Source organism: Marmota flaviventris, chromosome 11 (genome assembly GCF_047511675.1).
Source record: "Marmota flaviventris isolate mMarFla1 chromosome 11, mMarFla1.hap1, whole genome shotgun sequence".
NCBI lineage: Eukaryota > Metazoa > Chordata > Mammalia > Rodentia > Sciuridae > Marmota > Marmota flaviventris.
The window spans coordinates 6197806-6225756 of record NC_092508.1 but is presented as its reverse complement, the minus strand read 5'-3'; the positions used below and the strand labels follow the sequence as shown (position 1 = coordinate 6225756).

The 27951-nt window shown below is 44.3% G+C and overlaps 2 protein-coding genes across 15 annotated transcripts in view; one reads left to right on the top strand and one right to left on the bottom strand.

The window, feature by feature from the left end:
- Dgkd (diacylglycerol kinase delta) overlaps window positions 1–2449 on the top strand; it is a 97613-nt gene extending 95164 nt beyond the window's left edge. For all 4 annotated transcript variants that reach the window (XM_027942036.2, XM_027942038.3, XM_071619533.1 and 1 more), the window contains exon 30: window positions 182–2449. In XM_027942036.2, the coding sequence (XP_027797837.1) occupies window positions 182–271 (90 nt within the window). In that variant the 3' untranslated portion in view covers window positions 272–2449. The remainder of the gene's footprint in view (window positions 1–181) is intronic.
- Window positions 2450–3199: 750 nt separating this feature from the next.
- The window catches only part of Usp40 (ubiquitin specific peptidase 40), a 66852-nt gene continuing 42100 nt past the window's right edge, over window positions 3200–27951 (bottom strand). For 7 of the 11 annotated variants that reach the window (XM_071619525.1, XM_071619524.1, XM_071619531.1 and 4 more), the window contains 12 exons: window positions 26600–26686; window positions 21304–21340; window positions 19436–19500; window positions 17659–17733; window positions 15099–15210; window positions 12949–13043; window positions 11457–11575; window positions 10710–10775; window positions 9495–9705; window positions 9255–9350; window positions 7719–7866; window positions 3200–4879 (listed from right to left, as the gene is read on the bottom strand). In XM_071619525.1, coding sequence (XP_071475626.1) covers window positions 4506–4879; window positions 7719–7866; window positions 9255–9350; window positions 9495–9705; window positions 10710–10775; window positions 11457–11575; window positions 12949–13043; window positions 15099–15210; window positions 17659–17733; window positions 19436–19500; window positions 21304–21340; window positions 26600–26686 — 1485 coding nt within the window. In that variant the 3' untranslated portion in view covers window positions 3200–4505. Of the gene's footprint in view, window positions 6293–7718; window positions 7867–9254; window positions 9351–9494; window positions 9706–10709; window positions 10776–11456; window positions 11576–12948; window positions 13044–14400; window positions 14532–15098; window positions 15211–17658; window positions 17734–19435; window positions 19501–21303; window positions 21341–26599; window positions 26687–27951 lie in introns of those variants that run through there. The other 4 variants (XM_027941712.2, XM_071619529.1, XM_071619530.1 and 1 more) reach the window with 4 other exon arrangements.

Below are 27951 nucleotides of genomic sequence, written 5' to 3'. Positions count from 1 at the left end.
CTAGGTGTCCCTGCGATCGTGATTTGTGCCATTTCTGTCTGTTCCACTGTTGTTGTCTCTCTTACCCTCATCTGTGCTCAAGAAGCAGAGTGGGAAGGGTCCGCTGTGCAGACCCATCTGTAGAGCCCTTTGGTCTGGGCCCCCTTCCTGGCATCCATGGTGGCTGTCCTCTCTGTTGCAGGACCTTGGCGTAACCAAAGTGGGACACATGAAGAGGATCCTGTGTGGAATCAAGGAACTGAGCCGGGGCTCCCCTGCCACCGAGGCCTAGCCTCTGTCTTCTCGGCCTGCATCCTCCGCTCCTCCCGCGACTGAGGCCCAGGGAGGACTGCCCCTGGCCTCTCATGGTGCTACTCCCTTTGTTAGTGACAGGAAGCCGCTCTTGACTCCCGTCCATAACAGCTCCAGGAGTCCTGAACATACCAACACAGCTACCTTTGAAACACCACCTTTCCCAGCTCAGAGTCCGGCCCAGTCTCGGCTCTCACTGACCTGTCGTGGGCCACAGGGACTCTGGGCACCAGACGCTTCTGCAGAAACTTGCCTAGGCCCTGAGCCTGGGTTACCCTGTGGGCCCCTCTGCGTGTGCTTTGTTGGCCACATTGGTGGCACCATCTCTGCCCCTGCTGGCTCTCAGAAGCATGGTTTGGGCTCAGTGCGTGGTGGGCCCCTGCCAGAACATTCTTTGTGCCTGACAGCCACCCTGTGGCTCTTCCCAGCAGCCCCACGAGGCAGCCCACTGCTACTGCCCTGTTCATTCAGAAGGTTTTTGTTTCTAACAAAGGCTGTGTACTCTGCTGGTCTCGAAAGTGAACGGACTTGTTTTGAGTTCTGTTTGCTTTAACCTGCTCTAAAGAGGAGGGGAGCAAAGTTCTCGTCCAGCCAAGGCAGCGCGTGGTTCTGTTCCTCAGCTCTCAGGCCTTCCTCATTCACTGCAGGCCTGCGGTCCTCCTCTGCATCCTCTCTTAGGCTGTGGGCATGGACATCCCTCCTTTCTACAGGATACCATGGACCTCAGGAGTCCCGCTTGGAGCCACAAGGGTGTGTGGGTTGGGGTTAGCTCAGTACTTCTCGGGAGGAGAAGCTTCCCAGGTCTGGGGAAGCTGTCTGTTCTGTGGGAGAGTGTATGGGTTTCCAGGAGCACGTCCCTGGGTGGGCTGGGTCCTTCTTCCTATCAGGAGGCCCAGATTCTCGGGCCATGGGCTAGCATCTAGTCTCCTGCTACCAGACCTGGTGTCCCTGAAGGTTGTCTGCAGACTCTGGGCCAAATCAAGTGGTTCCCTGGGCTGGATGACTCTGGCCCAGGACTCCTGCCCTGCCTCTGTTCAGGGATCTAGCTCCAGCCCCAGGGCAGGGCTGAGTCCTTTGCCCTTGGTCCTCACTGCCACCGACTCAGCCCTTTCTTTCCTTTTTGAAGTTGGTTGTTAGGAAGCTGCCCTAGGGGCTTGTAATGCCACCCGGAAAGGTCTTGTAACATTGTAACAGCCCCCTCCTGAGGAAGGTGCCAGGCTGCAGCTGTACACCTGAGAGAAGGCAGTGTATGAGTGTCTCCATGCACCGCCCGGCCCTTTAGTGGGGTCACCCCATCTAATGTGGGGAGGCTGGGTGGGGAGCTGCTTGGGGCACTTCAGAGGCACCTGCTGAGCGGTGTGTGGACTGTCCAGGGTCTGCAGGGTCTTGTGTGCTCTGCCCTGCGAACACTCCCCACAGTGGTCCTGCTGGGGGCCGGGCTCCAGTCGAGTGTGGAGTCAGCGTGTCTACCATTGGGCCTTTCTCAGGCCCAATTCCAGTGGCGTGGGTGCCTGGGTGGAGACCGAGCATGGACTTTGCCGCCTGCCTGAGGTAGTGTTGGTGGAGACAGTAGTCATCCAGCCCTGGGAGACACTTGATTTCCAAGTGGGAAAGGATAACCGTGGAGGTGACAATCCTGTGCCCGTGGTACTACAAGCCCTGGGTCAGACTGGACCTTAAGCTAGAAGGGGACACAAGAAGCAGCCGACAGTTGCACTGGGGCCATCTCAAGTCCTCAGTCTTCCTCTGGGGGAAGCACTGGGTTTGGGCTGGGGGTGTTACAGTTGGTGTTGTCAGTGACTACAACACTGGTCACACAGAAATGCACCATAGTTCTCAGAGTCGGCAGAGAAGGGCCTGTGAGGAGCACTGATGGCCTGTGCCACATGCCTGGGGCCGAGGCCATGGTCCTCCTGTTCTGCCTTTCTTGGGTCAGCTGCTCAGAGTCCCAGGGCAAAGAATGTAGGGAAGGGAGGGGCTGCTTAGGTCTTGGGGAAGAGGCCTTGTGCCCGGTTGGGGCTCACCCCTCTATTTATAATCTTAATTTATATAGTGGCCACCAGAAAGCAGCCGCCTCTTGTATTGTTATGTACATAGCCCAGCAGAGCTGTAAATACCTTGTTCTGTGTATAAATAAACCAGCCTGTTTTGATCGTCATGGCCCGAGTCCTTATCAACTTTCCTGTGCATTGACTAAAATACTGGTTGCCAAACTGAATTCAGATTTTTTTCAGCTGCTCTAAATATGGGCTGAATGAATTTTGGGTGCTGAAAAGCGAAATGGAAAGCCACCGTGGGGTCTGGTCTCCTGGTTAAAAAACTGAGCCTGGGGGGTGGGAAGTTGGGTTGGGCCAAGGCGCTCAGCCCTGTGGTGCCTCCCTAAAGAGGACAGGCGCAGTGCCACATGCTGTGTTTTAAACCCCACCAGGGCCATGCTTCAAATGTGGAGGAGTTAGTTGAGGGGCTGCTAGTGCCCTGTCCAGATAGGTGAAGGTGCCGCCATCACGGGTCCCTTGCTGTCGAGTCTGTTCCCAAGGGAAACCAGTGTCAGTGAAGCCACAATTTTGGATTATTAGTAACTTTTGCCCCTGCCCTGCCCCATTCCTGTTGCCAGAACGTCGCAGTTGAACAAACACGTTTCCTGCGGCTCCACTCCTCCGCCAGCCCTACCCTGACAAAGAGGAGGACCAGAAGACATCCAGTTTCTTCCACTACAGTTTTCCCATGAATCTGGATTCATTTAAAACCCAAACATACTTGTTTGATTTCCAAAGCCGCACTGGCATGCTACTTCTAAATGCAAGCCATGTTTATTTAGCATTTGACGTGGACCTGGGAAAGAAGGCCTTTACAGCCTATCTCAAGCAAGTAGAACACGAAGCAGATGCGTATAAAGGAAATGGAAGACTACAACTTCAAAAATGGTTTATTTTTTTTCTTAAAATCTTAGCTTTCTCCCCATGCCCAGTTGGAAAACAAAAACAAACAAAACCCAGCAAGCACCCAGGTGGGCGCCCCCTGCTGGCCAGCACTGAGAATATTTCAGAGGTTTGGGAAGGCCTCTGGCTCCTCAAAGCAGAATGTTTCAGCTATTACATTAATATGATGGGATGAAGGCACGCTGGGAAAATGCCCTCAGTAGCCGACACAGCAGCTGACAGCAGGCCTGGGCAGGAGCCACAGGACTGAGGCCTAGTTCACACATCATCGCACCCCTCGGGGCGTGTCTAGAGGACTGGGCCTTGACTTCCATGTTGCACAACCCCCTGGCTTGTTGGTCTGAGCCCTAGTGCTTCTACAAAGACTGAAGACACCTGGTGTTGGGGGGATTGGGAAGGGGGAAGCAGGGCTACCTGCTGAGTATCCAGGGCTGAGAAGGTAGCAGCCACAGCAGGACAGCCTTCAGCCAGGGCTGCAGCCTAAGTGCCAAGCTGCATGGTCAGTGCCTCCCCATCTCGGCCCTCAGCTCTGTGTTAGTGTTAGGCAGTGAGGGCTGATGGGGAACTGAGATACAAGTGACCACTAGGGGGAGCATGTACATGACAACTCAGGAATGTGCTGGAGATGTTGCCAGTCCAGCACCCTAGATCGGTCAACTCTAATGCAGTGCTAGCTCTCAAATGCTATTTAAATTTAATTTAAATTGAATAGTTACCTGTGTTGAATTAAGGGGAAAAATTTTACATTTTCCCCCCCGTCTGTTTTAATCAACTGAGGCTACTCAGTGTCAGCTGAGCCTGCCCAAGACATCTGGGAACCCACAACTGTGGGGCCTTGTCCCCTGGTCCTGCCTCCTACCGGCCTTCCAGAGGGAGAGGCCAAGGAGCTGTGGGCAGCAGCAAGAGTATTCTGACCTCAGACCCCAAGGTGGGCCTTACCTGAGGCTTTCTTCTCTGTGGCGGTGTGCTTTGTGTGTCAGAGCCACAGCTCTGACAAGAAACGTGTCACCTGAGAGAACCGTGTGGGGGACGGAGATTGGGAGGCACAGGTTACCCTTTCCTTCTGATATAAACAAGCACAACGCCCCCTGCAGCATGGGACAGACCATCAGAACCCACTTCAATGCAGGTTAAAGTGGAAGCAACTATACAGGTGTGGATCTTACACAAGTTTATCTTGAGTTGAGCAATAAGCCACCTGTCCATACCTGTGGTTAATGCACAAGTGGTAAGCTTCCTGGAAAAATGGCCACTGGGGTCAGGTGTGGCGTGAGGTCAACACCTGCGTGGCTCCTGCACAGTACCTGGGTCTGTGCTGGCTCCCATGGGCCAAGGTATGTTGCGGAGCTGAGCTATGGAGTACGTTTGCCCAGCCTGAGAAAAGCTGTCCCTCTGTTGGCAGGTGAAGACGAGGATCTGAGATCCAAGGATGCAGCCAACTTGTCGCCCACAAACCACTTTCCTGCTTCTAAGGCACTGATGGTTAGCTGGCCTTGTGCAGAGCCTGGGCACTGTGCTGGAACACATCCTGTTGCAAGCGCTATCTGAAGCTCCCAACGTGAATAGACAGAGAAGCTTCTGGTCCTCGGGGCCGGGCAGGTGTCCCTGCACTGGAGACATCACTGCTCTGTGCACAAAGGACTTCTTGGCTGTGGGAGACAGAAGCCATCATGACTCGGTTGTGGTCCTCGTGCAGAAGGGTCTAGGGTGATGCCAACATACCTCCCAATATCAAGGGTCAGGTTAGATCAGGCCGACAGGGACATGTCTGCAGCATGGACTGGTATTTCCAGATTGCCCCCCAGAGGACTCCAGTTTACCTTCCCGCCAACCCCATGAAGGGGACAACAGTTGCCGTACCCTGGCCACCCAGCCTGCCAGACTCTGGGTCTCTTCCAGCCTATTAGCAGCACCTACTTTTTTTCACATTAAACTCAACTCTAACATGCATGGTGCACGCACTTCACACACAGCTCCACCTGTCTTCACAAACGCTCACACCTGTGGGATATGAGGCAGCTTCTGCCAGCCCTGAGAGCGCTGCCACTCTGACTCCCAGATTAGTTCTTGCTGTGACCTCCCACCCCAGGAGTAACCTGGGTGCTCTGTGTCTGGCTTCTTTTGCTCAATCTGATGTCTGTGTGGCTTGTGTGCGCACGCATGTGTTTGTGGACACTCATGACTCCGATCTGGACCATGCCTGGGACCTGGCCATAGTGAATCAAGCTGCCGTGTATCCTGGGTCCATGTCTGGTGGGCCTGTGCTTCAACAGTGTAGGAGCTGCCTTGTTTCCCAGGGTGCTTCTGAACCCATACCCGCAAGCAGGGGACACTGTCCCAGGCACTGCATGCCTGCTAGGCCGCCAGCCCTGCGCTTCCCTCTGCAGCAGTGCTGGGGCATGTGGCAACCTGAGTGGTCTCTCATCAGTGAGTGAGTGTACCGCGCTGGCAGGCGGCTGCGCTTCCTTTCTGCGAACTGTCTGCTCAGACCTCCCGGGCGTTGGCCTATCAGCTCTTCATGTATTTTCAAGTATGTTTCCAAGATTGTCAACAGCCTTACCCTTTGACCCAGTCCCTCTACTCACAGAACAAGCCCTAGATGGGCCCACATCTGCAGTCTGCGAGTTGGGTGTCATTTCCTAAATGAGGGTCCACTTGCACACTGCAGCAGCATGCCACACTCCCAGCGTGTGCCAGGGGCAGCAAGTGCACCAGGAAATTCCCATGTCAAGGAAGAAGGAAAAGCATGTGCTCTCAAAGGCTGTGCATGTGACTGGTCCCTGGGGTGGGGGGGGGCCTGTCTGGGGAGACAGGTGCAGGCACTTCATTGTGTTTGCATTTGGCAGCATGTGACTATTAACTCTCCGAAAAATAAAATGAAAATAATAATCAGCGTGGTCACCACATACCCAAAATGCTGGGATGGAGGAGGGCATGAGTGGTGGCTCTGAGGACACAACTGTTCTGATACCATGTGACTAGGACAGGTTAGGCTCAGCAGGTTAGACTCTTGGTGACAGCTACACAAACTTTTGTTTGCAAAAAGTGCTGCCAGGAACCGTCTGCAAGAGGAAGAGCAGGAAGGATGGTGCCCGCGGTTCAAGGAGACATGGATGACTTCCCTGGAGGCAGCCGATGCTGGAAGGACTGGGGAAGGGAAGCAGAGCACCGTGTCCTGGCACACTGCCGCACAGATAGCTCTCTGGGCCTGGAAGTTCACACCCACCTGCAGAACAAACTTCTTGCAACACTCTGACCACTGTTCTAGGTACTGGGGATACAGCAGAGAATGAGAAGGAAACGTCCTGCTTAGAGAGCTCGAATTCTAGATCCTTCCATCCTCACTGCCCGACACGTGACCGTCATATGTCGAGTGTGACAGTTGCCTCAAGAGTTCTCCTGCTTCTTTCCCCCATGACTCATCCAACACAGAGCAGCCCAGCAGCTGCTCAGAACTATGGACTCCCTGCTTCAGTCCCTCCAGCCACACCGATATCTAGACTCTGAGCCACATGGACCTGCCTGGCCTGAGCCTCTGCCCCCTCCAGCCTGATGTCCCACAGCAGAGCTCACTGCAGGCATGTGTCTGGCATGCTGCTGCCCAAGGTGTGGAGGGTGGGAAGAGGTGAAAATTAGGAGATGAGCAGGGGCCAGACTGGGCAGGTAGATCTGAGGCAGAAGCAGTGGAGAGTGTGGACAGAGTGAGCCTCACTGAGACAGGAAGCTGGGAATGCAGGATCGTGCAGAGTAAACCTAGCTTCAGGAATTCAGTTGCAGGCCTGTGAAGTGCTCCAGTAGATTCTGGTGGGTATGCGTGGCCTGGAGCACAGAAGGGGGCTGGACTCTGGGAAGACTCAGAGTGTGGCAGAGCAAGCACCCAAAGTGGAATTGAGTCCAGCAGGCCATGTGGGGAAAGGACATGCAGGAAGCCAGTGTGCATGGGACAGGTGGAGGGAAGGAGGCCCTGGCGGTGGGAAGGGGCACTGCACACTAGGGGAGGGTACAGGCACTGAGCAGTGCAGAGAAGTAAGATGAGGACGTAGAGTAGCCACTGCAGAGCAGCCAGGCTTTTGGGAACCTTTAAGAGAGTTGGAGAAGACGGTGAGGCTGAGGTAGCCAGGAGCAGCAGGGTGGAGGTGGCAGGGTGGGACTTGGCACACCAGCTCAGGAGTCTTGGAATTTTAGGTGGTGGGGACCCGAGGGTATATATGAGCAAAAAGACCCAGGAAACGGGGCAAGGTGGCAGGAGAGGAGAGGAGGGAAGAGAGTGCAAACTGGGTGCAGGTGGGAGGCCTCCCCATGACTCCTGCTATCCAGGGACTTCACACGCTCCACAAGAAGTGCCATAAGGAAGCCATCTGCAGGAGGCATGAAAAGGTGGGTGGCAGAGTGGTTTGTGTCACAGCACAAGTCCTCACCAGACTTTCCAAACAGAAGTAAGAAGCCAGGGGCCTGGGGAGGCCGTGGTGAGTGTGAGGCCCCAGTTACCTGTCCCTCTTCCCCCGAGGTAGCAGCTCCTGCTTCTCTTTCTCAGCATCGTCTCTGGCTGTGCTGAAGTCGTCACTGTCATCGACCAGAAGGTTCTACATTTCAAGAGTAAAACAGCTAGTGAGCAACGTCTCCACGTCCGTTTAGCCTATATTTTAAAGAGATATGTTTAAAAAAAAATCACCTAAAGTGACAAAAGGAAATATTCAGATTAATATAAACCAGATTATTAGGGATGTAAAATGTTCTAGTGTTTTATGAGAACAAGTTGTGGGGGCTTCACAAGGGAAATTAATTCTAGCCATTGACCTTTGCCTTCCACTATGAATGCTCCCACTGGGACTGAGCCAAACAAAAGGGGCTTTATGGGGACCCAGGTGGAAACCATGCACGTTGACCAGCAGGTCTCCAATCTGCTGTGCTGGGAACAGCTGTTTGTTTTATAAATTCTGTTACTTTTTTTAATCAATGTGTTTCTATAGCTGAAGTGTGAGCTTCGACCTTGGCATTTCCCTCAGGACTCCTTCGCTGCAGGATGAGTGACAGAGCTTCCTTCTCCTGTTCCCTCCACTCAGCCTCAGTTTTACCTGTGAATCCTTTTTGTGGTAAACCCTGTCCTCCTGCTACCTGCCTCGGAGTTCAACCACAATGCAGGCCTCCAGGCCACAGGGCAGGAAAGGGCAGTTCCTTGGCCTGGCCCTAGTCTGGTGTTAAGGGCTTCCCCACCTGAGTGGTCACATTTCAAAGCGTGACTCTTGGGGTGTTAGCCTCAGTGACTTTGGGAAGGGATGGCTGCTGCTTGGTGCACCTCCTTGGGAGACAACCACATCATAACCAGGATCGTCTCTTTCAATAAACTGGCATGATTACAATTCCTATTCCAAAGTTGTATATATTTTTAAAAATGGTGAATCCCTATAAAACAAACGCACAAACAAACAAAAAACCACCTCAGTCAATGGGATAGACAGCCCCGCTCTCAGGTAGAGGAGAGAAGGCTACTATATATATGTATATCCCATGGTATATTCTCAACACTGCCATGCTTGCATTCTTTGGATAAATATATTTTGTTATCACATAGCAATATCTTTTTTTTTTTTTTAGAGAGAGAATCTTTTTTAATATTTATTTTTTAGCGGACACAACATCTTTGTTTGTATGTGGTGCTGAGGATCGAACCCGGGCCGCACGCATGCCAGGCGAGCACGCTACCGCTTGAGCCACATCCCCAGCCCCACATAGCAATATCTTCAAAACACGCTTGCCAGGCTTGTTTGCTAGTGTTTTATTATTAGAATTTTTACATCTATGGTCACAGGTGGAATTGGTCTAAATTTCCTTCCACTGTCCCTTACAGTTCTCAGGTCAAGGTTCCACTATTCTTACCAGAAGTCTGCCTCTCTCTTTCTTACCCATTATCTGAAATGATCTCAATGGGGATCATTGTGTCTCAACGATCTGATAAACTTTTCTATGGTGTTATTTGATTCTTGTGTCTTGTCAGAGTGGTCAATTTGCTTTTAACCAACCCACCTTAACACCAATAATGTCTCCATCTTTCAAGTAATAGGGTGCCCCTTGCAAAGTATCTTGCTTTTTCTTCTTTTTCCTCTTGGTAATTTGCTGGTTCTATAGGAAAATCAAACATCTTAAATAAAAATAAAATTCAACCTCAAATTCTTACTAAATAGCCCATCACTGTGAGAAACTGCAGTTGCCCTAACTGCTAGGCCAGGAAGCCCCAAGTCCTCTGGGAAAGCCCCATAGCATTACCCAGCTAGATATAGGAAGCCACTCAAATTTTTCAGGGAAGTATTTGGCAATTTCAATTTTCTCCACAGGAAGAGAATAGAAATCGGCCACTCTCTGCCTCAGGGAGCCGGTGGTCCAGCCTCGGGCGGTGTCCCACACCAAGTCCACAGCAGGGGCGTAGGCCCTCTCCTCAGGGATGCGCATCTGCGTCCTCAGCAGTACATCCTGGGGGCTGCACAGAGAACAGGATGCCAGGTTCAGAACCAACCAGGCACACAATACTTGCTAGGGCGTGGGGTGGGCACGGGGGCAAAGCATCCCAGAACTCTTCTGGGTTTTATTTCAGACTCCCCTACACCCTCAATGCTGGCAGGAAACTTTTGTTCTCCCCAGGATTTCCTTCAATCCTGACGAAGAACAGAAGCAAAGACACCGCCCTGCATCCAACACAGATCCTGGAGGGGCAGCAGCAGCGGGGAAAGGGGCAGCTGAGGTAGAGCTGAGGCCTGGGCAGGACCCACACTCCTGCGGGGAAGGGAACAGGAGCCAGCCTGACAGGTTCAAGCCATGGAGCCCCCCAGGAAATGCTGGTTCAGAGACAGAAGTGGGAAGCTACAAAAAAAAGACAGTTTGAGGCACACAATTATGTACTTGATATTAGGAACTATAAATGTGGATGCTGAGGGGCAGCCAGGGAGCACAAATGCAGGGCTCAGAGTTGGGGAAAGGGAACCAGATAGAGAAAGCTCAGCAGGAAAAGGTCCCTGGGCAGGGGGAGGAGAAAGAGTGTATTTAAAGGGAGGGATAAAAACCTAGACACACAGACATCGTTACAGGATATGAGGTAAAAGCCACAGGTGAGAACTGGATGGGAAAAAGGGGAGAGAGACGTGTTCTAGGAGGAGAGACGAGGCGTGATCTCAACACTGCAGTCCCGTTACATGGTGTTTTAACCCAGAGCAGGGCAGCACGCTGGGTGGCGTGGGTGACAGGAACAGAAGTGGGCCTGGCTGGTCAGGAGCTGGGAGCAAGGGGGGCTCTGTTTTTATGGTGGCTGAGTTTCAATTCCAGACGCCAGAACTCCTAACACATTTCCAGAATACACTCTGATTTAAGTTGCTAGACTACTTAGAGGTAGTGGGGAAATACCACTCGGATGTCAAGGTTGAGGAGTTTTGAGAGGCCAGCAGCGGTGAGAAGACGGGCACAGGGCTCCACCTGGGCAGGAGGACTCACCCCAGCTGCTCCTCCTCCTGAAGGGGCTCCAGGCAGATCTCGGGTCTCCGTCCTAGTTTATATTCCCTGGTAATAAGTGGAACAAAACAACACTGGGGGGAATATCATTTGATTTTTCAAGACAATGATTTTTTTTTTTTTTTGCTAGTTTTAAGCTTTTTCCTTAAGCAAAAGGCTGTTTTCTTATGTAAGAATGCTCAAACTTCTGGAAAAGGGGAAAACTCAGAATACTTGCTGTGGGGATTATTTAGAGACCTGGGTCATTCCCGACTAAACAGGGAGGTCGTGCTCTGTGAAGATGCCAGAGAAATGGTCCACTGTTTGGCCAAGATTGAGATTCTCACACCCTTGCTATTTGGCTCGCAATCAGAACTGATGTAAAAGAATCCCACAGGAATACTTTTTCTAAGGCAAATGACAGTTACTGTCCATGCCCCCAACCTGCTCATTCAAGGTTCCAGAAGGCTGAGCAAACACTTCTTGAGTGAGAGACAGCTTGCTCCTAACTTCCACTTCAAATTTTTTTATGTTACAGTCTCTGGAGCACAGGAGAAACACACAAAGCTACATTTATACTTAATGAGGAAAGATGAAGTTATCCCAGAGTTAAATAACAGTGAGAGGTGTCATCTGCCTCCCAGATGCTGTCACCTGACTCAAAGGAAGAGTCTCCTCATAGGGGCTCCTTGGCCACCCAGTCCTGAGGGGTAGCAGGGAGACACAGCAAACTTCCTGCAAGACACCTACTTGAGCCGCTGCCGGTCAGTGCGTAAGAGCCTGCCAGGGCGCCTGCTCTCCACCGTCCAGGCTCTGAGGAGGGCTGGGGCAGGGACAGCAAGCTCTGAGGAAGGGGTTAAGGCTCTGGCCTAGACAAAGAAAAAAGACATTTCTTCACTGGTTTAAAAACACTCATTAAAACAAACGGAATGAAGCAGTACACAATGACACCGGAGGGAAAGCACACCTTAAGTAATGAGAAAGTCTATTTAAGAACTCACAGGAGCCAGGTGCAGTGGTGCACACCTGTAATCCCAGGGACTCGGGAGGCTGAGGCAGGAGGACAGCAAGTTTGAGGTCAGCCTCAGCAATACAGTGAGAACCTTGCCTCAAAATGAAATTAAAAACAAAACGAAAACAAAATCCCCCGAAGGACTGGGGATGTCACTGTAGTGCCAGTGATAGAGTGAGGCCTTGGGTTCAATCCCCAGTACCAGGAAAAATAACAGGAATAGCTAACTCTTAAGTTAATCCTAAAAAATTTTCATATTTCTCACTGCTGAATTGGCTGGAGAAATAGGTAAGTTGCCTGTTTCTACATATGAGCCAAAAGCTGCATTTTAATCATGTTTTCAAACTCCACAGGGAGTTCTACGTGTGATTCACAAGAGCAGAGCCACTCTGCGTGCTGCACAGTTCCCGGCTGTGTGCACTCCCAGCCAGGTTACTTCTCATCCTGAAATACTTCAAAATCCTTGCCTCCAGTAAGTAGGCCCAAACACTCATTAACCTAATGCAAGAAAACAAGCATCTTCCCAATTGTCCTCACCGGCGTAGTGACTGGCTTTCTGGAAGAATGTTATCTCATACACTGAGGACACACATGAGCCACACACCAACCACTGCTAGGCATACAGAGGCCCTGTGTACTTTCCTTTAAGTAAAAAGCAAGTTCATATCTGTCCATGACAGCAAGATGCTTCTTCAGCTCTCTGGGTTATGCTCCACTTGGCCTTTCCATTTGGACACAACTCGCCTTCTCTGTGCTCATTAACGCACAAGAAAACATCATGACATCCAGTTTAGCATCCTAACACAGAAGCTGGTACCTGCCCCATGGGAGACTGATAACACAACTTGTATCTAACGACATTTAACATATGGCTCACGACGGTACAAAACAATGTCAAGTGAATGCTTTATGGATGTTTCAATAAACCACGTTTCCCTAAAAAATAAAAATGAACATAAGCCACGAGTTGCTAAGGGTAGATTCAAACACAAGCACAGCATGCCTGTCAGCGTCAATAAGTGAAAGCCACGAGGGCAAAGGCGGAAACAGAGTCGGGGCTGTCTGGCCGCGGTGTCCGCTGCCTGCTGGTACTTACCCCTGAACATGGCACAGAGCAAGTGCCATATCAGAACAGACTGCAATTGAGGGAAAGGAAATAGAAGAACATATTAATATCTCACTGGAAGAAGCCATATCACCACTAAGGCCCACTACAGGAAGAAGTCTGACCTGAGATTTCAGGTCCACCAAAGCAGCATCTTCTGAGATATCCACATCTCCCAAGTAGACGAGAGAAACTTCCGCAGGCACATGGCCAGGGGCACCTTAAAAGGACAGAGGTGGGTGTTTGGCAGGAATTTAAAACTTATTTCATATTTCTGAAAGACACTGCCATATTTTGACATTGTAATGGGTTTATTTGATATTGTAAAGGATTTTGATATTGTAAACAGGTTTACTAAAAAGTCACTCAAGAACCTCTAAATCTGAATCCCTTTAATCAGAGCTCCCTCAGAATTCATTGCCTGGTGAATTAACAATCAGGGAGCACGCTGATGGCAGAATGTTCTGGGGAGCTTACCCTGGTAATATCTATCTATAATGTTCTTTTCCAAATTCTTTCTTTCCTCAAAGAAGACATTGCTGGTAGGCCACCCTGCCTGTGTTCTTGACATGGCTTCCTTCTTTCTTATGACTCTGATCTCAGCTGGAGCCTCTTTTGTGTGCACATATAGTTTCCTCTGCATTGTCAAAACAGAACAGGAATTTCAAGGGGTGCAGCCCACCTGTCTTGTGTGTCTCCCCAATGCCTGATATGGTGGGTGTCACATACTAAAGGCCCAATAACTGTTTGTGGAATGAAGAAAATCTAAATAATAAGAAGGCCTTTCTGAGTATTTTCCAAAAATGGGAAAACTAAAATGCTCTCTGGATATAAAAGCTGCTAATTTTTTTAAAAATATTTTTTTTTAGTTGTAGATGGACACAATATCTTTATTTTTATTTGTTTATTTTTATGTGGTGCTGAGGATTGAGCCCAGGGTCTCACGCGTGTGAGGCAAGCACTTTACCACTGAGTTACAACGCCAGCCCAAAAGCTGCTAAATTTTAAATTCAGAATACTGTCTGTAATTTTTGCCTTAATGAAATGTTTTGTTTACTGCTGGCTATACTGCTAATACATAATAAGAAATTACAAATGAATTATAAGTAGATAAAGCGAAAAAGCCCTGTTTGTAAGTGGTCTTGTGTCTCAAGGAAACTGCAGGCTGATGCTACTGAAAGGATGAAACATTTCCCTCTAGTTATAACAAAGAGGCATTATCAAAAATGAATCTTCTTAATTTCATGGAGAAACATACTGATTATGCATGCTTTAAAAAAATCTATAATTCAACTCTGCATGTAATTACTATTTTATTACCCAAGCATTTTTAGGATTCGTTAACAAAAACAAATGCAACTCGAATAAAAATAACTTTGTCGATTTCACAGCTATTTTAACATATTTTATTACTCTACATATATAGACCTAACTTCAAACAATAAGTAGAGAATCTGACTCATTTATATTAAGTTCATTCTGAAGAGGTTCAAAAAAATAGAATTATAATACATAATACCTTAAGGCACAAAAAAAGCTAAATAATTAAGCAAAGCACAATAAAAAGAAAAATATACCTGAAAACTTGGCCCTATTAAAAGAACATTTTCTTGGGCTTCAGGGTGTGGCTCTGTGTCTACAGCACTTGCCTTGTATGTGTGAGGCTCTGCGCTCCATCCCCAGCCCAGCACCAGCAAAGTCTCTTTACCTTCAGAAGAGATTAAAAGGTGTGGACAGAGGAGTGGAAGCCCACACTAAGGCAGTCTGGTCACTGCCAGGGATTCTGCCCACTGCAGCGTGTTCACTGCACCCAAGAACGAGACAACACTGTACTCCTGCATTTCTTCTCCAAGGAGTGAAATGCCAGGTGCCCTAGAAGCAGTTCTTGGGGACAGTTGGGGGGGAAGACGACGAAACACACAGGATGTGAACCCCAGCTCTGGCCTCTGCCCAGTGGACAACGGAACAGGCTGAAGCCCCAACATTCTGCTACATGGCGACAAGGGGGCTTCTGTTGCTCTGAGGATCTTGAGAGCTGATATTTAAAAGATCTTTGAAAAAGTATCATATATTGATATAATATTAAGATATAGTGCTTTACAGAGTTGCAAAGCACTGCATGAGATCAGGTGGTGCTGTTATTATTAAAAAGGAATAAACAGGCTTTGGTTTTCAACCTTGCGTTTTTCAAATAAATGTCTGTTAACTCCAGAGCAGAAGCGGCATTTCACTTCTCCATGACAGGCTGGCTGTGGAAATTTAATTCTGTCCTCACCTTGGGTGCTAGCAGCTCTCCAGCCGTTGCCTTGAGAAGAGGTACAAGGCTGGTCTTGACTCTCTGAGTGACCGCGAGGCTGGTACCACCAGATGGGCACCTTCAGAAAACCCTGAAAAACAGAATGTGTGTGTGTATCTATACATCTATATGAATGTGTGTGTGTATAATTATTTTTTTTTTAATACTGTGAACCGAACCTAGTGGTGCTCTACCACTGAGCTACTTCCCAGATCTTTTTTTAAAATTTGAGACAGGTTCTCACTAAGTTGTTCAGACTGGCTTTAAACTCATAATTATCCTGCCTCAGCCTCCATGTCACTAGGGTTACAACATGCACCACATTTCCAGCTAGAACTAAACATTTTTAATTGCTGTGATGTACAAAAATTAAAGAGAATCTTCACTTACACTTCCACACAGAGAAAAAAAATTATGGATGGCATAAAATGTACTTAAAGTTGTTATTTTTCCTTCTCAATTTACCAACTGCCATGAGTTATACTTACTGTTTTAGCCTAGAGATGCCACACCACTGCTTCCAGGCACTGGAAGCACCCCTGGCACAATGCATTTGTTAAATGAAGCAAACCACATGAAACAAATCCATTGTCTTCATACATGCCCCATATTGTCAGTTTTACTAATTTAGTTCTTCCCACTTTTTTTTTTTTTGCTACTGGGAATTGAACCCAGGGATGCTTAACCACTGAGCCACATCCCCAGCCCTTTTTTGTATTTTATTTAGAAACAGGGTCCCGCTGAGTTGCTTAGGGCCTTGCTAAGTTGCAGAGGCTGTATCTGAATTCACAATCCTCCAGCCTCAGCCTCTAGGATTATGGGTGTGCGTCACTACACCTGGCCCCACCTCTTTTTTTTTTTTTTTTAAGTACAGAAGAAATTAGATTCATTAAGAGAGAGAATAGGTTGTAGTTACAGAGCTCATTCCTGTAAAATATTTAAAATATATATATTAAAAAATGCATAGTACAATCTCTTAATTAAATTGATGAAGATTAACAAATATTCAACCTAAATTAAATACATGTAAGTCAAAACACCCAATTTCCATTTTTTTTTTTCACCTAGCAGACTGTCAAAACCCAGAACATCGAATAATATGCTATGTTGGTGAAAATATGAATAAACTTAAAGCTCATGACCTGTGGTTTTTGGACAGGAATTTAGTCATATCTGTTAAAATTTAAAATCCAAGTCCTTTGAGTAAGCCATTCCACACTTAGCAATTTACTTTCTGATACATGTGCATGCATAAGAAGCCATGTATACAGGGGTACCCAGTGCAAATTTTTTATGGGAGCAAAAACTATGACCCATGGTCCATCTTTAGAAGATGTTCACATTATTGTAGGCCATAATTTTGGCGGGACAATTTCTGTTCTAGGAATTTATCATACATATGCAAAATAGCACCTATATATTTTTTATAGTGTTTTTCAAAAAAAGAGATTCGTTAAATAAATTATGGGATTAGGGGCATAGTTCAGTGGCAAGAGTGCTTGCCTGCTATGCAGAAGGCCCTGAGAATATCTCCACCTTTGAAAAATAATCCCAGTGACTCAGGAGGCTGAGGCATGAGGATCACAAGTTCAAGGCCAGCTTCAGTAACTTAGTGAGACCCTGTCTCAAAATAAAAAAAATAAAATGACTGGGCATTTAGCTCAGTGGTAGAGCCCCTGGGTTCAATCCCCAGTGCCCCCCCGCCCCCACCCCCCACCAAAAAAAAGTAGTGACATGCAATGTTTATAAAAGAGCAATAAAATAAGTCCTCACATACTTTGCCAACAAGGTTATTAATTTAGTAGGACTTGTTAGGAAAACAATTTGGCAATATGTAGCATCAAATCTTTAAAGAGCTCATGCCTTTTGAGTTAGTAATTCCACCTTTGTTTTGTGTGTATATATGGTATTGCGAATTAAACCCAGGGTTGCTCTACCACTGAGCTTCATTCCCAAGTTCCTGAAGTACGAGACTAACCTGAAGGAGGGAAAGGTAGGTATGGTAAGCGATATTTTAGTCTGAAAAGGTTAGGATGGAGATGTTGGGTTTATTTGGAGATGATCTTGCTAAATTACAGGTTGGCCTCAAACTTGAGATCCTCCTGCTTCAGCTTCCTGAGTTGCTGGGAATACAGTGTATGCCACCACTCCCAGATAGAAGGTTTTATATTTAAGTACTAATTGTAAGAACAAAAAAATTTTAAATAAGCTAAATTTCCAATACTGGGAATATAGGTGAATTAAACAGCAGTTAATCATCACCTTGGATATAACTACTTCTGGGTTTTATAATCAGGTTAAAATGTTAACTATAAAAAGGATGAAATAAAATTTTTACATATAATTGATTTTAATTTTATTTAGAAATATTTATAGGAAGAAATATCTACCTATAAAATATTTATAGGTAGGATTCTGGGAAAGTTCTCTATTCTTTTTATGACTATATTCCCCAATTTCCCACAATGAGAATATAACACCTTTGTATTCAGAACAATAACTGTTATTATAAAATGTCTATTTAGAGGCAAAATCTTACCGGAAGAGGAAGTTTTCCTTCAATTAAAAGCAATGTGTCTCCAGAACATATCCTAAGCTCTTGCAGTGTTGCATCCTGGGAACACAGAAATTCTTTTTTGTCACTTAAGACTTCTGAGAGGAATAAACACACCATAGGCTCTTTTTTTTTTTTTTTTTAAACCTCTATTACATTTTCAAGAAATAAATAAGTGAATAACAAAGTAGATACTGAAGACAAAGGAAGTAATCTAGGACTACAAAAGCAGAATGGCATTACATATTAAATTGTGGCATGTAAACCCTTAAGTATCTTCAAAGGGTTGAGGATAGGGAGACAACCGAGATGGGTGAGGACAGACTTGACTTGTGCCCCATGAGATTTTAATCATACCTAAAATTGTGTGGGGGATTTGGAAAGCTAGAGGGCTCCAGAGAAGAGGATTTCTTATGAAGAAAAGAACAAGGGCAGAGTCAAAACTGACAATAACCATGGTTTGTTTCAGCAAAGAGCTGAGAAACTGACCTCTGAGTGGGAAGTACCAGTTGAAGAAAAAATGGGAAAGAAATTAGTTTGGAAAAGTGGGCACCAACCGAAGGGATGTGGAACAAAAATAAAGGCGGCACTCAAGACCAAGGTGGTTGAAATGCCTGGGCCCAGGGAAGCCGTGTAGAGAAGAGGCAAAGGGTGGCTTGAAATGGGAGCCAGCAGGAAAATGGCCAAGGAAGGGCTGGAAAGGCTGGCAGGTTCCTGAAGTATGAGACTAACCTGAAGGAGGGAAAGGTAGGTATGCTAAGCGATAGTTTAGTCTGAAAAGGTTAGGATGGGAAATAAAGGGCAAATCTAGGAGAAGACAGTTTTGAGGGAAATGACTTTAATATTAGATGAATTGTTTGATACCCACTGGGAAATAATTATTCAGATAGTGAATAATTCACTATCTGAATCAATATTCTGATATCCAAACCAAGACTCAAAGGAGGCTTCTCTTGATCTTGTCTTATCAACTGTTTGGGCAGAGTATTCCAGAGGAAGCCCCAGCACCCCTGCCCTCGACTGTTCAATGCAGCTATTAGTGAACAGCAGGCAGGTGAAGGCTGGAAAGGGGCAGCTGACCACAGTGTTTCTGGGAAGAAGCTTCACTTGGCCTCCTTCCAAGGCCCTGGGTTTGGACTGGGAGGTTTGGTGCTATTTGGGCGAACAATAAGAAGCTTAATAAGATTCAAACTATCCTGTGATAAAACTATTCCTAAACTTACCCTAAGAGTTTGGCTGCACCCAGAGTTTGGACCACTACCAAGTGATTGTCTGGTAAGATGAATTCTACCATCATTTACTTACAGAGAAACTCTGAGATTAAAATATGAAGCGGTCAAAAATTCAGTGTGGGCTGGGAATGTGGCTCAGTGATAAGAGTGCATACTTTGCATGTGTGAGGCCTTGGGTTCAAACTCCAGTACTGCCCCCGCACCCAGAGTGTGCTTTAGATGCTTTCATGAGCTCCAGTGTCCTCTGCTCTCTGAAGTGCTCTGTTTCCTGGTGGAGCACTGGTCTAGGACATGCTCTCTCACCAGCAGGGCCGATCACGGATGTCAGAAACACCTCCACCTAGCCCAGACTTGCTCTGTATCAGAAAAACTAGTCAAAGAAAGGGAAAATAGATCTTGCTTAGCTTTTTGTTTCCTAAAAAAGAGTGAAAGTTTTCTCTAGAAATTTTTTTATATGAGTCGGGCGGGAAGGAGAAATCCTGTATGAAACGCAATCATCTTCAGAGCAGAAGGTATGGAAATCCTCTTACTTCTCCACATAATGGCTCCCCAGCTTCATAGCACCAGTCCATTTTTCTTAAATGCCACGCATCTCCTATGAAGAAATCAATATTAGGATGAAAAACCCCAGAGAGTATGTTTTAAGAATTCAGTAGGAATAACCATTCTGGATAAATGAATGTCAAATGGGGCTTAATCTGCTAATAATCATTAGTTTTTAAAATGATCTCTTCAAGAGCATAAAAAGTTGTGTTTTCCTGCTCAATTTGGTTAATTTGCTTTCTTTTTCACCAAGAACCTGTGAATAAAAACAACATATTCATATATGTATTTGTGACTAAAAACACTTGCTTCTATTATACAATATTTACTTTGTACCCTTACTCTTTTCATGTATACATATATACAGATCATATATCACTATACATAGAGACATACATATATATAAGTATCAAATTTCTTGTAAAAACAATTTTTTAATTGTCAATGGACTTTTATTTTTATTTATTTATATGTGGTGCTGAGAATTGAACCCAGTACCTCACACATGCTAGGCAAGTGCTCCACCACTGAGCCACAACCCCAGCACTAAAGATGATTTTTGTCATAGCTGAAGTATATGCTAAAATTGCTCAGCAACTGCAATTGTACAAGAAAATTCCTCCTCTTAGCAGTTAATCAAACAACACAGCACTAGAACTTTCTGAAGAGTATCTGAATGAAACTGATGTGAAAGAAAATTTATAAATGTTAAATAGACTTAAATCAGATCTCTCTCTTTTTCAGTGCACTTGTTTGCTGCTCACTCCCCAAAGGAGAACTTTTTTTGAATGGGGAAAAAGTTGAATGGGGCAAAAATTAGAAACCCTGGTTATTACAAACAAACAAAAACCCCAGCTATTATTTGATGAGCAAGATGCTGTAGCACCAAAACCATCTAATGGGCAAAGGAATAAACACAAAGTTCTTACTCATCTCCACCAGCCAGTCTCTGAACCCCTGCAGCACACTTTTTTGTAGATCCTTTTTAACCATTAGTTTTAAATTCAGAAAGATTTGTATCAATTTCAAATTAATTTAAGTACCTTATAAAATTACTAGTCAGTTAAAAGTGAGCACTATTAGTCCACAACATAGCAGGTGGGAAGAACCTGGACCTTGAGAGCAGAGGCCTAGCTATTGGCTGGGGAACTCTGGCAAGCCATTTAAGTCTTCACAGCCTGTTTCCTTGTCTGTGAAATGGGAACGGGTGACCATCCCCCACCTGGGAGGGCTTCTGCTGAGATTCAGTGAGATTCAATGAGACACTGCCTGTGTACTTCTACAGGACAGCCCTATATCCAGAGCACGTGAACATCCCTTCCAGATAACACACTGGTGCCAACTTCAATGGTGTCTGAGGGACAAACCGTTCTAATAAAAGCAGCATGATTCCTCATCAAGCTCAGTGACATGACTGCACCCAGGAAGCTGCTGTAAGTTACTCTGGATTAATTTTTTCCATTCACATTCCATTCCCTAGTCTATTACACACATATATTGACATGAAATAGATGCACTGAAATTCTGAACCAATAAGACTAAAAATGTTTCAGTGGAACTAGATGTGGATAACTCCAGGTGGTATAAATCTTAGCTTGCTTTCTTTTACATCCTTGCTGGATTCTATCTAGGCTAACCCTAAAACTACTTTTCTTTTAGTTTGTAAATAGAACCAGGAGAATTCATTATGAACACACAGAAATTTAAACTACTTTTTTTTTTTCTGCAGTCTATAAAACTTTTTTTCCACAATCTTTATGAAAAAGAAAGTTTGAAAAGTTTTTATTAGGCTTATAGATAATTGTTTGAAGTAAAGAATGTGGATAAGATTATGTCATCATGATAAACAACTTACCTGGCAGACTAGATTTCTCAAGCATTATCTTTAAACACTAAAAAAAAAAAAAAGTTAGTTTTTGTTTCTGAATTATAGTATAAGAAGAAACACCCTTTTTGAACCCTGGGCCTTAAGTCTGATTACATTCATTATTCTTGGATAGACAAAGGCGCATAGAATTAAGATGATCGACAAGCCAACTCTCTTTCCTAGGAGCTGGGAGGGGGTCAGTTCAGGGAGGAGAAACATTTCCTGGTGTTTCCAACCAGGACTCAGCTCCAAGTTTCATTTACTGCCTTCAGTGTCTCTGCCACGACTTCCTTCCCATGAGGATTAATAGTGTGATTTGATCAAATTATTGATAAGGCTGATTTCACAGATACATAATAACCTCTGAATCCTATAAAAGGAGATTGACCTTTATTTAGAAGCCATTAAACACAAATGATCACACATAAACTCACAAGGAAAGAATTGTGTAAGTTGTGCCCTCATGGTACAATGCAAAAATGTGAAAATATGAACAAAAGTTTTAATAGAACAACTTTCTAACTTTTTGAGGGAAAAACATTCCAAAGTAAATCTTGGGTCAAAGAGTAAATAAAATTGTGTTTATACTACCCTAGAGCAAAAGGAAATAAAAATAAGGATGGTCACTCTTGTACTGCTCAGAATAAGAAAACAGCGGCCATTAATCAAAATATCTATTAATGGGTGAACATTTAAAAAATGAAGATATATCTTAGCAGTTCAAAGAATAAAACAGATTCATATGTCGTATTAGATGTTTAAAATATTTTAAGTGAACTTCAAAAGGTCTAGTATGTGCATGAGGCATGATACACACAAAGTGAGTTCTTCATTCCTTTATGTACCCTGGCATGTGCTCTGGGAGGACACCTCTATTGATAAGCACATGTCAGGTCATCTCAGTGCCTTCTATATAAGGGAGGTGGTGATCAGCAGAGATTTTTAACCCCCTGAAGTTCAAAAACTGGGAATAAATTTATAGTTAGTTGTATAAGTATGCGTTTACAGGTTATTTAGAAAACAATGCCAATGATATAACACAATAGTTAAAGCATGGGTGACGGGGACAAAGCTATATTCAAAGAAAACTGCAGCCTTAAAGGCTTTCCTTAAGGGACGAAAACAAAAGAACATTCATCTTAACTGTGTTCCAGGCAGGGGACCCAAACTTAAGGGCTTTGGAGGAAAGCAAGGAGGCCAGCAGTGGGGTAGGGGCTAGAGTTTTGAAAACAAAACAGTAAATCACTCAATTTCCTTATAAAAATGGACCCTGGGAGGTTCAAGGCTAGAAGCAAGGAGATCAGTTAAGAACCTGTGGAACAGTGCAGATGAGTGACAGTGGTGTGCTCGACAGGGACACAGCGGTAGAGGGAGCGAGATGTGGCCAGATCCTAGCAGCATTCTGATGGCAGAACCAACAGAAGGTCCTGAAAAACTGGATGTGAAGTAAGACAAGGAGAATCAAGGGGGCATAAAGGTTTTGGCCAGAGCAAATAGGAAATTGGAGCTGCCATTAGCTGAAGAAGAGAAAAACATGTGTGGAAGACATTTCAGGAGGCCAGGAGTCCTGCTGGGGATGTGCTCTAGTTTGGATTTCAGACAGCCTAGGTGGCAGTTGGATGCTCTGGGGCTAGAGGGGCCCAGTCCAAGTATATCTGTAGCTGAATGCTCAAAAGGCAAGGGGGAGAGGGGGAAAGAACAAGCTGAGAAAGGTGGGCTGGTGGACTGGAAGGAAAACCTGAAGAGCTTTAACCTCTCAGTTCATTAACTTCCCAGAAGACAGACAAAAACTCCTAGTAGAGCCAGCAACAGCGTGGAGTGCTGGGAGCAGACAGGATGCACATAGCAGGGTGAGAACAGACTGGATGCTCATGGATGGGCGCAGCAGTGAGGGGGCCCCCTGAAGCCTGAGGAAGAGCTACATGGAACCCCAGTGGGGCTGAGAGAGCACAGGAAGAAAAGGATGTGTGTCACTCTTCAGAATAGTTTTGTGGTTTCACTGAAATGAAAAAATACATGTTAATAAAGGCCAATAAAAGCTGGATGTGGTGGCACATGCCTGTAATCCCAGTCACTCCGGAGGCTGAGGCAGGAGGATCCCAAGTTCAAAATAGCCTCAGCAACAGAGCGAGACTTTGTCTCAAAATAAAAAAATAAAAAGGGCTGGGAATGTGGCTCAGTGATTAAGCACCCTGGGTTCAATCCCCAGTACGTACATACAGACACACAGACACATAAAAGGCCAACGAAAAATTTGGAACATATTTACAGTCTAGAATAAGGGTAAAAAATGTTTTATCATGGAAAATTTCAACTGCATGCAGAGACTAGTAAAATGACCCTCCTCAAGTACTCATGATTTCAATTATTGCCATGTCCAGTCTTGTTTACATCCACCTCCTGTCCTTCCCCCAGATTCTTCTTCTTCTTTTTTTTTTTTTTTTTGTACTAGGGACTGAAGCCTAGGGTGCTTAACCACTGAGCCATATCCCCATTCCTTTTTTAAAAAAAATATTTGTTTTTTAGTTGTAGGTGGACACAATATCTTTATTTCATTTTTATGTGGTGCTAAAGATCGAACTTAGTGCCTCACGCATGCTAGACGAGCGCTCTACCACTGAGCCACAACCGCAGCCCTACATTCCTTTTTATTTTTTGAGATAGGGTCTCACTAAGTTGCCCAGGCTGGCCTTGAACTTGTGATCCTCCTGTCTCAGCCTTTTGAGCTGATGGGATTACAGGTGTGTGCAACTGTATTCAGCTTCCCTAGATTCTTTAAAAGTAAATGCCACTGTCATTATGTACAATTATAATGCACCAATAAAAAAATGGGGAAAAAATAAAACCAAATGCCTGATAACATATTATTTCATCTATAGTTAGCATGCATTTCTGAAAGATAAGGATTCTTTTTAAAATATAAGCCTTAAGTGATTAACGTCTTCAGAACTTAAAAGTTTTTCAAATTAAGGATTTGTAAATAACAACAAATACCCAGTTCAAATTTCCCTACTTTCTCTTTAGTTATTATAAAGGGTTTTCTTTTGTTTTTTGTTGTTTTTGTTTGAACCAAGGTCCAAATAAAATCCACACATTTGCAATGGGGTGCTATTTGTCTGAACCTCCTTTAGCCTATAGGTACCCTCAGACCCTGCAATTTATTTGTTGAGAAGAGTTTTCCAATCTGGATTCTGCTGGCTGCAGGCCTGTGGTGCATTAAACCTCTCCTATTCCTTATAAATTGGTAGTCAGGCTGGGCATGGTGGTGCACGCATATTGAGACTAGAGGACTACAAGTTCAAGTATAACTTAGCAAGGCCCTAAGCGACTTAGTGAGACCCTGTCTCAAAACAAAAATAAAAAGGGCTGGGGATGTGACTCAGTGGTTAAATGCCCCTGGGTTCAATCCCCAGTACAATAAATAAATAAATATGTGGGGGCTGGGGTTGTGGCTCAGTGGTAAAGCGCTCGCCTAGCACATGCAAGGCCCTGGGTTCGATCCTCAGCACCACATAAAAATAAATAAAATAAAGGTATTGTGTCCAATTACAACTAAAAAAAAATATATATTAAAAACAATATAAAAATAAAAAAAATTGGTGGTCAGATCCAGTAGCTCAATAAGACGCATAGGTTGTTTTTTTTTTAAATATATTTTTTTTTGTAGTTGCAGATGGACAAAATGCCTTTATTTAATTTGTTTATTTGTAATGTGGTGCTGAGGATTAAACCCAGTGCCTCACGCATGCTAGGTAAGCACTCTGCCACTGAGCTACAGCCCCAGCCCTTTTTTTGTTTTTGTAAGGGTATCCTAGAGCTTCTAGAGTGTCTAAGAGCTGCACTTCTTTGGGTTATTCTCAGTGTTTAAAGATCATTGTCTTGATCTATTAATTAGAAATTGAAAAACTGATGCTCTAAAATTCCTTCTTCTTTATTAGCTGGAATATGTTCTATACAGAAAAATATTATATAGTGAGCCACCTTGAGGTATAATTTACAGAGGAAAAATGAGATAAATGCTTATTTCTCTCCTCTTTTACCCATGGTAGGTACCAATGAATATTTCCTGTTATGGTCATTATGAGCCTGCCCATAGATTTTATGTGTGTGGTATCAAGATTTTACATATGTAGATAGGGAATATATATGAATTTTACATTCATACACAGATAAGGGATGAGGGGTTTTAATTTTAAAAAAAAATCCATTTCTACATATTCCAAATTTCTATAATAATTTTACCTAGTATACACTTTAATTATTATTCTCCCTAATGTTCAAACTGTCTCATCTTAAATGACTAGACTCCTAAGTCTCTTTGATAATTCCAATAAATCTTTATTAGTAGCTTCATTGCTTTCTGTGATGACAACATGTTCCAGGTTTAGCTCACACATTTTGTGACTAGGGCTACAGAACCAGCCCTTAATTCAAGGTGCCTGGTTCCTTTTAGTATGAAATGGTACTTTGCAATCATAATCTGGGTGCTAGGGCTGTTTTGTTTCTAAGCTATGTCAGGGCACAGAGCCAGAAAGAAAACAAAACAAACAAACAATTTTTAAAAAGTAAAAATAGGTGAAGTTTATTCAGACTCTTTTAATTCAAATTTAGGAGTAGAGGTTTTTATTTAACCACACTTATTTTTATCTGTGTCTTTGTTTTACAATACCAAAAGTCCCAGTTCTCGATGATACCAATACAATTATTCATGTTCTATCATACTCATTCATATATATAATTCATATCTGTGTATGTGTCATTATGTGTGTATATAAAGTAAAAACACCAGGGGCTGGGGCTGTAGCTCAGTGGTAGAGCGCTTGCCTTGCATGTGTGAGACACTGGGTTCGATCCTCAGCACCACATAAAAACAAATAAATAAATAAAGTGATTGTGTCTGTCTACAACTAAAAAAGAAAGGAAAAAAAAAAAAAAAAAAAAAAAAGTGAAAACACCAGAAGAAAATATACTGAAATGTTAGTATTAGTGGGATAAGAAATATGAGGAATTTTGTTTTAATCAATTTCTGCATACCCCAAATTTCTATAATAAGTATTACTGATATTTAGATAAGGAAAAAAAAAAAAAAAACAGTAGAAACAATCTAACTTAAACATCCCAGCTGGCTTGCCAATTAATTTTCAAGCTCTCTGAACCACCCCTCTAGTGAACACACATAATTCTTACAAGTACATTATGTAAACCTCATCTTAGGACCTAGCGCAGGATACCACTCCCCATACCAAATACTGAGTGTCCCAAACCAAAAAGTAAAATTACTTACATCTTTCACAGACAATGTTTCTTCTACTATGACCTCCATCTCTGTCCCAGGTTGAATATTAGTCCCCCAAGCAAAAAACAGGAACAGCTAAGAGCAAGCCAGAAGTATAGATGCAATTTAACCTGAACTTAAAAATCGTATGATTGCATTATTCCCTTCCCCCAAAAGCCCAGGGCCCATGAAACATTAATAAAAACTCAGTTCTGTGGATGTAGCTCAGTGGTAAAGCACTGCCTAGCATGCATGAGTTCATCCCCAGTACTGCAAAGACAAACAAATCAAAATGAAAACCCTCAAGTTATGTAAAACGAGACTGTGCTGAGACATTTAATGTCATAGGCTGCCTTGATACAGGATATTAACAATAAGGATATCATTATGACTTCTGGGCTATAATAAAAGTTTATTAACTAGGTAGGGCTTCTGGCAACATTACCTGATAGCATTTTACACAGAAAATGAACACTGATAAAGATGAGGGGGAAGGGAGGCTACTATAACTGTTACATTATTGCAGAGAGTAATTTTAAATCCAAAATCAATATACTGTATTCCATTAAATAAAAGATGCTGACTGCTAAGACTCATCATTTTCTGTACCGCTAAAAACAACAACAACAAAACACACCACAACAATGCCAGCAGAACTGCAGAATGCCACTGACACAGGAGCCTCCTAATTTCATAGATGTTAACATGCGGGGGAAAGTGCATCTTAAACAATAACTCACCTAGCGATATAAAATGCTTCATCATTAATGTTTTTACTCCTCATAAACATCTATCACAGGTACTATTTCTTTCTTTCTTTTCTTTTCTTTTTTTTTTGTACTAAGGATATAACCCAGGGATGTTTTACTACTGGGCTACATCCTCAGACCTTTTTATTTTTTGAGACAGGGTCTCACTAAATTGCTGAGGCTGGCCTGCAAGTGTTATCCTCCTACTTCAGCCTCCCAAGTGGCTGTGATCATAGGTGTGTGCCACCATGCCCAGACAGGCACTATTTCTTCTACTAAGATATCTAGTTCTGGAGCTGGGATTGTGGCTCAGTGGCAAGGTACTGGCCTCGCACATGTGAGGAACTGAGTTAGTTTCTTAGCATCACATAAAAATAAACAAAATATAGATATTATGTCCATGTATAACTAAAAAAATCCAGCTCTGACCCAAGTCACTCCCAGAGAAATCTGCAGTTACTACACACAATAAACATTAATTGTTTCTTCTGCGAACCACTGGTTGTGGTTTGATTTTCTGACTAAGGATTCCACATATAATAATTCCCAAGATCCCATAGGAAAACTATAAACATACCTCTTGTCAATCCAGGTTCTGACAGCCCTACCCCG